This window comes from Macaca nemestrina, chromosome 3 (assembly GCF_043159975.1).
Source record: "Macaca nemestrina isolate mMacNem1 chromosome 3, mMacNem.hap1, whole genome shotgun sequence".
NCBI lineage: Eukaryota > Metazoa > Chordata > Mammalia > Primates > Cercopithecidae > Macaca > Macaca nemestrina.
In genome coordinates, this window is record NC_092127.1 from 144,692,896 (window position 1) to 144,707,434 (window position 14,539).

The following is a 14,539-nucleotide window of genomic DNA, read 5'->3' on the forward strand; positions in this document are numbered from 1 at the left end:
GACCCTGTCTCCCAAGCTATCAACCACGTTAGAGCAAAAAGGCCCATTAAGCATCATGGTATCCAGCCTGGACCCTTTAACTCTCACATCCCTGCATGCAAACTTCTTACCACCTACCACCAGGGGCCCAAGAGCTTTCCAGTGTGCCTGGCCTCTCAGCCTTTCCCATTAATTCCCTGTGTCTAGTTTGACACTTGTCTCTTCCCCAGTTAATGAATGACTGTCCTTCAGGAGAGGCAGCTGCCCTCCCCTCATACCTCCCTACACCCATTAATCTCCCTTGGACACAGGTCAACTCGGTAGTAGGCCTAATAGATATTTTACCCACAAGATAGCATTACATCTATGTAGCAAGACACACACACATAACACACCTGCCAAGATGAAAAAGAGTGAGGGAGAATGTGCAGCTGAGATGTTGCATCATACTCACTACTAAATTGTAAGAAACAGACTTGAAAGCCGGGTCCATCTATCAGTGTTTATATAACCCTTGATGGCCAGCACAGCATTCAGTATAATTAGCCACCAATAAATAATTGTTGCATTAAATAAAGATTGAATAAGTTTAATGATTTCTCCCACTGCTTAAAATCTGAAGTGAAAGATCAGTTCTGTGCTCTGACATAGGCCCTGATAAATTTTCAGTTTTTAAGGACATCCTCAATAAAGCCTCCGCTGATCAAGCTCCAGGATGAACTTTTCTCTGCTGTTTACTTTCCAACACAGAAAACTTTAAAATATGCAAAGTTGGAGAAATAATAATCAATTAAATAAACAACTCACTGGCAATGGAACCACTCCAGGGCAAACGCAATATAGATACTTTTAAAACTACACATAAAGTCACCAAGGCAAAATGAACTTCTCATACTTAAAACAAGAAAAATATATTTAGCAAGAATTAGTATTTACTGAGAACCTACTATGTGCCAAGAAGTATGATCGGCACATATCTTATATTGTTTTGTTTAACCCTTATGACATCCCTACACATTAAGAAGTATTATCTCCATTTTAAAAAGGACTCAGAAAAGTATTTCTGTCCATAGTCACTTGTTTAAGGGGTTAAAAGCATAAACTTTTGGATCCAGACTGACTAGGTTTAAATTCTGCCTCTGCCTCTTCCTAGCTGTGTGTGTCTGGACAAACATAGCTTAATATATTTGTACCTTGGTTTCTTCATCTGAAAAATGGAGCTAATGATTGTGCCAGTTACTAAATTATCATCGCTCATCTCCAAGCCCACCTTTCTATAATCTGCTTTGTGATGCTTGGGGCTGGAACTCTGAGAACCATATTTCTGCTGAGTCAGCTGCTTCTTGTAACATCTGACAGTAGGGGCGCTAGCAAGAGGGGCAGAGCCGGAGGAGGAACATAGAACTTGCTCCTTCCTTTGCACTTCCTATGAAGTTCGCTTCGGCAATACCATCCTCTTTTCCCTGCTACAGAGTCACTGAGTCAGTTTGCAGTTTTTCCAGAATCAGCCTCATTATGTGCCCCTCAGGGACACTGGCACCTGCCCCCTCCTCAGAGGTCTGAATTTCAGCTCTGTGGGGCCCTTCCAAGTGTCTAGGAGGTGTTAGTAATCCCAGCTCTTTACTTTGCTCCCTCAGCCCTGGAGACGGCAGCTGCTCCCTGGAATTGCCTGCTACCTACCTGATACCTTACAGCTCTCTTTCAACCCTTCTTTTTACCCTTTTCATTACCTTGTTAAAACATGACAACCGATTAACCAGTTATATTCCCTTCTCCAATAATTGGTGTGGTATTCTCCTGACAAGCCCTGAGAAACAAGAACACCTGCCTCATTAGGTCACTGAGACTATTAAATGAGTTCATCGTAAAATGCTAGTATTGTACCTGGAGCATAGGGCTTGCCATATCAATGTTAGCTCTTTTTATGTGGTAAGTATTGGAGCTGGGTGGGAACCTGGGTCTGTCCATCTTCCCGACCAACATAATGTTTCTTTAACAAAAACAGCGACTGTTGACACAGGCACGGGCTTAGTGCTTCCACATATGTTGCTTCTTTTAATCCTCTTCAGCACCTCTTAGATGCTCTGAATTTTTGCAGTGTTTTTTTCTCTGACAATTGGCATCAAGAAAGGTGTTCTGAGTTACTGTGTCCATTATTCTGAAAGGCTAGGCAAGTACTGCCATCAGTGTAAACTTCTACACTGGAAGAATATGTAAATATGAACCTCTCTAAAGTTAAACATGAACTTCTCTGAACTTGTCCTATGTATCGCCAGGAATTAACATAATTTAAGTGTGTATGCGTGTATTCATGTGCGTTTGAAAATTAATATTTTGAAATTTCAAGTTTTCAATTGTTTGAATTTCTAAACTATCAATAAAATATAGAACCTCAAAATTATTAAAAGGCTCTTTTACACCAGGTAGTGGGATATAAGTGTTTTCACATATATTATCTCATTTTCTCCTTAACATATACTACCCTAGTGGGTATGATCATCTTCTCTACACAAATATGTTCAAGATCACATAGCAAAGTGGCAGAACCAAGAATTGAAACCAATTCTTTCTGACTCTCAGAGCTTGTGTTTTAACCAATTCATCACAGGTCATGAGTGAGGGTCAGTCTCCACAAGAAATGTTGAGAGAATAAAGTTTAGTAAAAATATGAACTGAGATAGGAACAAATTCCTTCACTGTGAAGTGCTTAGAAAATAAAAGAGCTGAATATAGTATGGTATCTTCTGACCTTGCTTTCAGAATTGCTTGTAAGTCATGGGAAAATTCTCTGGTTCTGTCACTGGGTTTCAAGAATCTCCCTCAAATTACATTTCATTTCAAGGATCCCTTTCCAATTTCAGTTTTGCTATTATGAAGGCAAAGCAAATGAGAATAAGAACTACTTTGTTTCTGGGTATGCCCTGGCTGTCCAAAGACAAGTCATTCTCTTCAGGAGGGGGAAAAAAAAAAAAAAAAAGCACCCACCCAAAATAAGTATTTTTTAAAGCAACAATATAGAAGAAAAAACATACCTTTTGCTTGGTGCTTGATTTCAGGCCAACTCGGGAATGACTTTTAGACTAAAGGAAAAAATGAGAAAGAAATCTATGAAAAACACAGTATAGTAGTACAATGTATTTTGAAGTCATTTCTTCTTATAGAAGGTATAAGTTTTAAGTTAAAATCCTTTCCCCTAAACTTCCTTCATAGCATCTAGAAATCTAAGACTAGAAACACAGCACAGACTCCAGTGTTGAAATTTGAAATTTATATACTACTTAAGTACTAGAGCTGAGAATGCAAAGACGGACCTACACTTTGGCAATGCCTTGTTCATCTTTACCAGGTCAGCATCTTTTCTTAGAGGACGCTGGCAGAAACCAAAAACTGCAGCATATAAAGAAATGCCCGCAGCTCTAATAAAGGAAAGGGAAAAAAGGAAGAAAGTGAGTGAAAGGAGAGGTAAGAAAGAAAAAAGAGAAGGAAAGGAAGGAAACAAATGTCCTATAAATTGGAACACAACAAAACAGGCAGAATGAAGAAAAGAATATGCTTATGGGAAGATTTCCAAGTGCGCTTCTATAGGGCAGATTTTAATCTGTTAAACAAATTTTCATTACATTGAAAAAAGCTCTCAAAAACATTAGTTCTTATACAGGGCTTCTTTTTCTTCCAGTTTGTTCATGATTATCTAAACTGATCTGGGCTTAGCAAAGGTAAACCAGGCATTAAGCCATGCATGAGAATATTTTGATATGGAACATTATTATGATTTTTCTCCCAATGAGAAAAAAGCAAGTAAAGCTTACTATATTTAGTATTCACATGGTGAATATATTTTTCTTTAAACATACTATGAATCAAAGTTAACTCTAAATCATTTGCTGCAACATAGCTAGAAAAATGTCTTCCTAAGTAAGCAGTCCTCAAACTTTTTAGTCTCAAAGTCCATTTATAGTTTTTAAAAGTATTGAAGTTGCCAAAAAGCTTTTGTTTTTATGGGTTATATCTACTAATATTCACCTTATTAGAAATTGGAGTTGAGAAATTTTTAAACATGTATTTATTAATTCATCTTAAAATAGCAAGAATAAGTTCACTACATGTTAAAAAAACATATTTGATGTACACACCAAAACAGAAAAAAATAGTGAGAGGACATTTACATTTTTGCAAATTTATTTAATGTTTAGCTTAAAAAGAAGATAGCTAGATTCGCATAACTGCTTTTGATTTCATCTATCTTGATAGGTTTTTGCTTTCAATAAATGAAGAAAATCCAGCCTCACTCAGATATGAGGTTGGAAAAGGAAAGAGTATTTGTAATGATCCTTTCAGAAAATTGTGGATATTCTTCTCTGATAATATGCCAAAACTTAGCAAGTGGTAATTTCTTAAGGGTTAAGTTGCAATATACAATCTGCATGAACATCATACCATAACATTTTATACTCTGTTACATTAAAATGTGTTGGTCTATCTTACAGTTTGAATAGATCTTTTGTAGCATCTTGTATTGGTCATTTTGAAAACACTGGTTCAGTGAGTTATGTAGAATTCCCATATGTTGACCCATTTCATTATATAATATCCCCAAAATCACATTTCGTTAATAACGAATCTCACTGAAAAAATCTTCAACTGCTTATAAGCTATTAAGCTCATAGTAACAGATACAAGCTTTCTAAAATTCTAATATTCTCTTGAAAGCTTGAATTTTATCACAGGCAACAAATACCATCAGTTGCTTCCTTGAAGTAATACACTTACTTCATTCATTTTTGCAAACATATCTGCCAGCCACCTGAATCTAAATAATCATAGTTCATCTCTTGTTCTTTCAAGATAAAATGGTCTTTTATGAAAAAAGAGACTATTTCAGCTCACAATTCAATTGCACAGTGCTCTTCCTCAAAACAGCCACTGAAACTTTGAATGGAGCAAAAGTGCTATATGCATACTTTTCATTTTATCACACAGAATACTAAAGCGATGTGTACTCGAGGGTTAAGATTTAACAAACTTAATAATTTTTAGTATTTCATCAAGGGCATTCTTAAGTGAAACAGACATTTTTTTCTGCAGTGCAAATGCACAGTGGTGAAATTATAAAGATTACTATACAGTTTGGTCCTACTGCGTTAAGTCATGCTAAAGCTCCAACAGTTTTAGCCACTATTGCTTCTACACAATCAGTGCAAATGTCACCCAATAAAAAAGGCAAAGAATATCTTCTTAATATTATTACAAGAGTTTTTACTTCTGAGATTCCCTTTGAGAACTGCCACCCTTAGTCATTATATAACAGTTGAGCCTAAAGCAAAGAAACAAACCTTATGAGGAACAGGGCCAATGAAAAGCAAGTTGTCATTGTCCCTACTTCCCTTCTGCTGCCTTAGACAAGAGAGACCAATAGAGAGGCCAATCAGTAGTAGATGTCCTTCGAATGAACAGAGCCAGGATGGGGAAAGAAACTTGAGATGAAATCAAGTGTTCATCTTTCACTTATTCGCATCATGTTTTGAGATCTAGACTGTTATGAGATGAATTATTTCCCACTAAAATTTATATGTTGAAATTCTAACCCAGTACCTTCGAATGGGATTGTATTTGGAAATACAGGCTTTTGAGATAAATAAGGTAAGATTAGGTCATACAGACAGGCCCTAATCCAATATGACTGGCATCCTTATAAGAAGAGGAGATTAAGACACAAACAATACCCATACGCAGAGGAAAGACCACATGAAGACAAAGATATCCATCTACAAGCCACGGACAGAGGCCTCCAGATGAAATCAACCCTGCTGACAGCTTAATCTTGGAGTTCTAGTCTCTCTCAGAACTGTGAGAAAATACATTTCTGTTATTTAAGCCACCCAACCTGTGGTATTTTATTATGGAAGCCCTAGAAAACTAATACAAATCTACTCCAAAGAAGAAGTCAAAAATCCAGAAAACGGAGATCCAGCAAAACAAAGCCCTGAATCAAAATGGACCATTATCATCACATTCGTTGTCAACCATGTAAATTCTGAGAAAGACAGTCTGGATCAATTCTTCTCAAACTCTAGAGTTCATAAAGATCAGTTAGGGAGCTGTTAACCATTCCATTTTCCCAACTCCAACTCCAAAAATTCCAAGTAAGAAGATGTAGGTGTAGGATATCTCCCTGGAATGTGCATTTTAACAAGCAGCCCAGAGAACTGAAATAGATATATGGTCTACAAAGAACAATTTGAGAACCACTCACCTACCAAGGATAGTGGTAACTTGGGCTAGGAGAAGTGAAACAGGGTAAATGTTGGCAAATTATTCACACTAGCCCAAAAGCAGATCTACAATAGTTCTTTAACATCTCCAATTAAAAAAAAAAAAAAAAAAGCCCACAAACTGTGTATTTATATTTTTTAGAAAATTGACTGGGTTTCTATACCATATTAAATCCCACAAACATCCATGAATATGGCCTTTGTATACAACTCAAAGTCATGACAGTCAACATGACTTAAAGGAAAAGCCCTCAATTTCTATAGGGAATTAAAAGTCAATTCAATTCTAAAGAAATGTCTTTTTCGTTTGACATTAAATGAGCTCTTGGGTCTTGACAGAATGGAGGGTGGGCTTAATAAAGATCATCTGCATTACACATACTATGCTATGGAGTGGGTCTCCTATTTACAATCCAGTGGCCTTCTAAAAATTTCTTTCACAAGTTAGGTGTTAAAGATTAGAGTTTACTTTCCCTATAGAGATCATTTTATAGGCTATACCACAAAGGCTTATTTAATCACTAATATAACTGAAATGCTATGCAATTGCAATAAAAAGCAGTAAACTACCACACTAATGACAATTAAAGAAAGTAGAAAATAATAAAAATCAATTAAGAACCTGTTTTACTTTTTCCATATATCTTGAATAATAGTGTAAAATAAAATGTATATTTAATTTGAAGAAGATGAAGACCAAGGTAGAAATTCTGGAATTCTGAAGAGGCCTTTACAGAAATTTCAAGACATGCTATTCACAGCTAATGTGACCGATGCCCCTCACCCTTCCCTCCCAAGTGGGTAGTTTTGCTTTTCTCAGTTCAAATGCATCACCAGCATTGCTCTGATCTTTAGCATCTATGAACAGGGTCACTCAGGACTCCTAGTGGTAAGGAGGAGCAAGGTAACTAAAGGCTATTAGATGGCTTCCTGAGGCAGGCACACTGGCCCAGGTCAGCTCCCACCAAAGATGGACTATTGCCTATTTTCACCTGTCTCCTAGCTTGGAAAACGCAGAAATGGGGAGAAAATGAAAAGGAAAAAAACTTGCTTTTCTCAAAAAATTGAGTAAAAATTCAAAAAGAAAGGAAAGATAAGGCAATGAAAGCTATTCTACATGAATAATTATCTCAAAAGAAAGAAGGAAAGTCATGGAGAAGAGGTAAGTAGGTCAGAAATGTGCCTAAGTCAGACTTTAGCTGGCATTAGAGTCCAAGAACCCCAAGATTGCTCTCTGGAGTTAATGAATGGCAAGAAGGAAAGGAGAGCAGAGCAGAATAGCTTGCCAGTGGGGAAGGTAGGGGAGGAGTTGTTATGTTGTAACTGGTACCACATATACAGGAAACATTCGCAGATCAGGTATACAGCCTGATCTGGTATATCAGCCAATACAAGAGCTAGTCTTAGTTGGAAAGAAGAAACTTTACAGCACATTCTGAGTAACTTCGTGCATGGGCTCAGTGGGCCACCTGGTGGGGCAGCAGTTTATAATGGCTTCCACAGCTAGGGCATTGCTGCTAGGTCTTGCCTTTGTGCAGCCAAAATCAGATGACAGCACTGTTGTCCTCTTCACAGATGCAGCCCGCTATACTCTTGTTGGTGATGGAGGAAACTAAATTAGGGTCTTCCTTGGTGCCTGAAACTGCCTTTGGGGGTAATACACTATATAGGTCCAGTCCCTTCCCTGCAACCATCATGACCTGCATCTCCAATCCAGTCGTCAGCTCATCATCAATAGGAACACCACCTCCAGATGCCATGGAGCACGCCACAGCCACCCCTTTGGGACCACAGGCCCTCAGGGCCTGCACAGCCAGTGCTCCAGCTCCATGAAGTAACCTTGAAACCATCACGCCTGCAACTTGGGGAATGTCTATATAATGTTTTATTGTAGACTTCAACACATTTAAATAAAAATAGCCTACCTAACAAGCCTAACCTTGACTCCCACATACACACACATACTCAAAAGAGACAGGAGCAGCAGCAGAAAACCTTATAAAAGAAATCCCTGATTTCCTTCTATAATTGAATAACAAACTGTCTGGAATTTTGACCTTAACTTTTATAAGTAAGTGTTAGTTAAAATAGTGTGTTCTCTAAAGTTACTCTAGAGTTCAAAACAGCAAGGGTTGAATGTGATTGTTTTCCAGGTCTATTTATGAAAATGAGTGTTCTGACATCTAAGCCTGCAGTTGTGACTGAGTACAACGCATGCAGGACTTTAATGGAAACCAAAAGGGAATTTAAGTGGCCTCTCCCAGCAAATACTATGCATTTTCCCCACCCATGATAGTACTCACATCGAGAAAGGGGTCTGCATTTATGATCCCTCTGCTATTTTTAGCTGAATTACGAAATGATTCAGGTTGCTCTACCAACATTAGAGAATTCAATTTAAACCCCAAGATGAAACAGACAAGGGAGCACTCTTAAACATGGGCTTTGGTCTAAGCGCCCTTAAATGAACACTGCAGGGTAATGTAACGAGATCACTCTGTAAATGGGGTGATTAGCAACCCAATAACTCATGGGAGTAATAACCTGTTTGGAAGACAAGGGACACCTCTGAGCTGACATGACATTAAGAAAGTCTCCCACTTCACATCCATGTGTTGCCTGTTTTCTGGAATGACACACAAGAAGAAATGGCTAAAATAGAAAGTTCAGAAACAAGAGTGTTTGTCACTTCACAATTTGCAGGATGCTAACAACGCAGTCAAGACTGACTACACAGTCTTGACAGAAGATACTCCTCTGATTTGGGAGTTGGTTTTCAATCCAATCTTCTTTAAAAGAAATCATGAAGACAGTTTAAATTCAAAAGGCCCATGACACTCTGAACTGCAATTCTTTTAGAATGTAGGACCACCACCTCCTCGTCCACACTAGGGAAACGGCAAGTACCTGACTTCCCAACAGAAATGTAAGGAGTCCTTCCTTTTAGAGGAATATCTGTACAAACACTTAGGACAAAACTCCTCTCTGGGCATTCTGGGCTGCTGTCAGGCCCTTCTAGATTCTCTTTTTCCAATTTTTTTTCTCTTCCCACATCTGGGGTAACTGGAGAGCTGTGGGCCCAATCCCGTCCGTGGGAGATGACTGGAGAGTTACAATCCAGGGGGCCGTAGTGGGTCAGCATCAGTTGCTGCCAGGCATCTGTTGTTATTGTTTGCCCTGCATCCATTCCCTTCTTTCTGGTAATAGCACTGTATCACTGCAACAGTCAGGAACCCAGCAGGAAACACGGGGCTCTCTGGAGAGAGTTTAATCAAGCATAGTTGTACAGAGGTGCAGACAGGCTTAATGAAACCAATAAGAGATGGGGAGGCACCCCAGGTTAACAAAAGTAGGAAGTGATTATCATCACTAACCCCACACAGGCAATCTCTGAGAGAGCTTTAGCCACAGGAGAAAGTACTACAGGGGCACAGTGGCTGCCAGTATGCAGCCCAGCGGGCAAGGAGCTGGAGGATTCTCTCCTGTAACCCTCCTATCACCTGCTGCCAGTGTCCATTGGACAAACCAAAGTGGAAGGCAGAGGACAAGGGAGTTACGGTCTGTAGTTCATCTACTGATGGACACTTGAGTTGCTTCCAAAACCTACTATTCTTAACCACCACACTAACTCATCTCCCAGATGCCTTTCCGCCTACTGTCTACATTTACACCCTCTTCCAGGACTGCCTCAAGACTGCTTGGGTGCTGTGGTCTGCCTACTTGCCTTGTTCTTTCTTCCCACTGCTAGCTAATGCCTCCACCTGGCCCACCCTTAACACCTGCCTAGTCTTGGGGTGGGGACAGGAGGGCTTTAGTTCTAGGCTCCCGTTTCTCCCTGTCTTCCCTGGTTGCCTTCACTCCTGCATGCCAGCCCTATCATGAACCACGTTAGCAACAAAGAGCAGGGTTTCTAAGGAGTGGTACTCCAAGCATACAAATTACTTAGGAGATGAATCCTTCTATCTCTTTTGAACATCCCTCTCAGGCATGTCACTGAAGCTAGGAAGCTCCTATTTCTATTAATAAACTTACAGTACAGAGGGGAAGAAGGAGCTATGCTCAAAATAAAACAATGAACTCAGTACATGAACAAGTCCAAGACAAATGACTATAATGTATTCTGGATTCGTATGTCTCTAAGGCTAATTAATGTAAGAAAGTTTAATAGTGAGCGTTCTCTGAAAACACAATGTCACAAAGTAAGTGTTAATAAAGGTCAGATATTTTCACATGATAAACTCCAAATCAAGGGTTATGTCTTAGAGGTCTTTACTACTCTCTGAAGATACACAATAGGCATTTATTTATTCATTCCACAAATGTTTGCAAGTTTCTACTCTAAAATAGGTAATAGATAAGTGGAGGGGATACAAGGGTAAGCCAGGCAGATACAGCTCTGTCCTCAGAAAGCCAACTAAGCCAGCTATAACTACAGTGTAATGGGCCTATTGATGTCTGTAATGAAGCAGTTATAAAACTAACAAAAATCCAGATGGAGGAGCTTCTTTTCCAGCTTACAAGTGCTTTTTAGCTAGAGAAAAAGACATGAAGCCTGGGAGGCAGACATTTTATTTGCCACCACAGAAATAGAAAGATGATTAAAATTGCTTAAAAACCATTTAGAAATACACTCCCACCACATCCCACTCCCCATCTTACATTCTTAAAAGAGCTGCATTTTTTTCTCTCTCTCTTTCGGTTCTGAGATCTTGTCCTCCTTTGCACCTCCTTCCAATAATACATGAAGAATGACACAGCCCTGAAGTGTCAGAAGTGGTGACACGGAAGTCCCATGAGGCCATTTCCTCTTCTCTCCTCTTTCTAGAGTTCACAGGGAACCAAAACACACATATGCACACAGAGAACTCTCAAAGCCAATCAGTCTGAAGGTCTACACGTTCATTTACACTCCATGCATCCCCACATTCTTACAAGTAACCGTGGAACCCGATATATGCCGGTTGCCGTTGGGGACCCAGTGCTGGACAGGGTCAGCATGAGTACTGTAGATCTTCACGTGCAATGAAGCCATCACTAAGCCCTTTCTGAGCCCCACGTATGTAAAGTATACCCCCTCCAGAGTTTGATAAATCTTCGGTTGGTTTTTTTCACACTGGACTGTGGTTTGATTTTTATACTTAATTACTTAATCTATTTGGTATTTATTTTACTAGATTCTCCCCATCTCCCCACCCCCAAAAGGCTAACTGGACATCCTAACAATATCTATAGAAAAACTCTGCCCTTTGCCTCTGTTTTGTGTTCTCTCTGGAATAATATAATTATTTTTTATGTGAAGGGACCATGATTTAAAAAAAAAAAAAAATACTTCTCAATGCCTTTCCTTTCACTGTAATCCAGTTTCTTGCCCTGTTGTGTTTGGGAAGGAAAGCATATTAAAGCTTTTTTCCACCATTACCTCAAATGAAGACTCAGATCAAAATGAGATTGTTTACAGGCAATTTTTACATTTGCATGATAGTATAATACAAAACATGCACGCATAGATAAAACAACAAAAGAAAAATATTTTTTAATTTGTGAATGAGTACTAAAATATTTTAATAATTGTAGCTTTTTAAAGGCTAAATAAAGTAGCCTCTCACAATATGCTTTTTGAGAATTTCCTTTGTAAATTCTATTTATTTTTTCGGATAAATTATTCCCCATCCCAATCAGATTTTAATTGCTATGGTATTAAGCCTATAAATCACTGCAATTTGGGGAAATGTCTACATGATCTAATCTTTCCATCTGGGAGATATTTACTTTTAATGAACTCGGACAATTATGCTTCCCAAAGTTGCCCTTCAATTCCAGAATCCCTGACCACAGCCATCCTAACCTGTCTCCATGAATAGCATCCTCACAAACACACTGCACAGTGACAGAGCCTCAGCATAAAAATGTGCCCCCCAAGTCCTCTCGATCATTGACCAACATGTATTAAGACTCTACATAAAGTTTGCTGCTGAAAATACAGCTCTGCCCTCAAGAGCCTTATAATTTAGTTGAACAGGTGTGTAATATGCCCAGAATGAAAAATAACCATAAAAGGTAGCATTTATTAAATATCAAATGTGCCATACCTATAGGAAGTAAAGTGATGAGGACTGAGACCATTGATTAGAAGAAGATACAAGTGTGAGTAGAACTTGAGGAGGCCTCAAACAGTAGAGGCCTGTTTAGGAAGGAAAAGATAAGAGCCCAACACAATGTCAGACACAAAGGTAGTCAATAACTGCTAAATAAACAATGAGGGGCTTGCCAGTCAGAGACAATGTCATGGACAAAGACACAGTGGGAAGAATAAATGCATATGTTGTCCCTAGGGAATAACAAGTTGACCAGTCTCTCCAAAGGTTATGGAAAACTGGCAGAAGAGGTGGACGAACTAGTCTAGTTTCAAACTGTTGAGAGCTCATAGGATATACTCTCATCTAAATATTCTATTAGAGACTCACAATTCTCTACATTTGTTGTTAGTGTTCAATTCAATTCCATAAGCACTTACTGAACACTATACACCCCAGACATTGTATACTCAGGATGTCAAAATGGGTAAAACATTCTCTCTGTACTCAAGGATCTTCTAGTTGAACAGTCAAACATGTAAGCAAATAGTCAAACATATAAGCAAACAGTCGTCAATCGGCGTGGCAGGTATAACAGAAATACAACCGCATAGAATATGGGAGCACAAAGGGAGAAGGTGCAGGAAGGCTTCTGGGAGGTGGCAGTACAAGGCTGAATTCTGGAGGATGAACAGGAGTTGTTAAGTACCAGGGAGGTGGACGGGTCTCCCAGGAAGACATAATGAAAAGGCATGAGAGAAGATGAGTCCCAGGACTGCACATGGTTAAGTAGCCCATGAGGGTCAGTGGTTGGGTACATATGACCACAGAAATAGGTAGGGGTCTGGCTACTATTCAGAGGAGCCACTGAAGACTTTAACATGGAAGGAATGATGCAATCAGATTTGTTTTTGGAAAGAAAACTCTAGCAGGATTAAAGAGGTCTGAAGGAGGAATTGGAAGAATCTGTAGTGTTTGAGTCATATTGCTTTTTTTTATTGCCAGCAATAGTAGCAATGTGGGGTTTCACCCTACTGCAAGTACCTTAATTCTTTTCCCAGCACTGACGCTAACAGTAATGCACCTTGGAAAAGGCATTTCTCCTCTGTGGCTCTAAGTTTCCTCACTGCAAAATGAAGACACTGTACTAGATGACCTCTAAGCTCCAGATGGCAATAATTCTTCAGGTCTTCTTATTTATCCTCAAGGAAAAACTGAGTATGTAGAAAGGCAGGTGGAGTTTCAATCTTTACTTGGATTTCCATTGAAGGTAAACAATTTAAATGAGCATGCTACCAAATTTATCAAAGATTTTATTCTTTTAACTTTTATCTAAGTTGTAGAGAGGCTTAAAAGTCCCAGAAAGTTGTGCTTTATGTACCGCATGTGCTTGCATAGACTTTAAATTAAACTGCATTTATGAAAACTCTGTGAGCTTTTTGGATTAAATACTATATTTCAGTCCTAAGAATTACGCCAAGTGCACAGAGAGCACCCAGAGGAACATTCACACTCTCTGATTGCTTATGAAACCTCCCAGCCCTAGCTCAGCCCAGTTTTATTAAAATTTCTATTAGTGCAGCTCAGTTATGATTAAATATTCTTCCTACTTTTTCAAGAAGAAAAGAATGCTGCTAACACTTGATAGCTTGTGTCAACTGGGGACATGCATCACAGGGATAAATTAAATCCATAAATAATCCAGAACCTTAATTTAAGCCAAGAGCTTCAATCTCCGTCCTCAACCAACCTTTTCTAAAAGCTGTTAACAAAGTATTCAAATCGCCTTAAATAAGGCTCCTTTGTACAGGGTCAGCTCTAGGTGAAATTGGGAGATGGCTCCTTGCTACCCTCCATCCCCAGGACCCCCACTGCCTACTTGCTCCGTATCCCACTCATAACTATCTTCTAAGTGTCAACTTGCAGTTTTCTTCTTATTTTACCACTTTGCAGCTTGTGACATCGTTAACCACTCCTAGTTTCCTGAATGTCTACCCTTGGCCTCCATAGCTACTCTCCCCTGGGTCTCTTCCTACCTTGTCAATCACGCTATTTTGGACTATCTCTTATGTCAGTTCCTCCCCTACCCACCCTGCTACAGTTTGTTTTTTCTCTGCATGGTCTTCCTGAGAGATATCATTCACACCCATGGTGATGTCACATAAATATAGCCCTGTATGACCTCTTTTTAAACATATATTAAATGCTCGGCAA

The 14,539-nt window shown here is 39.1% G+C and overlaps 1 protein-coding gene across 4 annotated transcripts in view; it reads right to left on the reverse strand.

Annotated features, from left to right (window-relative positions):
* Positions 1 to 14,539, reverse strand: part of LOC105463327 (RasGEF domain family member 1B) — a 789,062-nt gene that overhangs the window by 492,009 nt on the left and 282,514 nt on the right. For all 4 annotated transcript variants that reach the window (XM_071093572.1, XM_071093570.1, XM_071093568.1 and 1 more), the window contains exon 2: positions 3,012 to 3,059. Coding sequence is in view for 3 of the 4 variants with exons in the window: in XM_071093570.1 (XP_070949671.1) it covers positions 3,012 to 3,059 (48 nt within the window). In the remaining variant the exon portion in view is untranslated. The remainder of the gene's footprint in view (positions 1 to 3,011; positions 3,060 to 14,539) is intronic.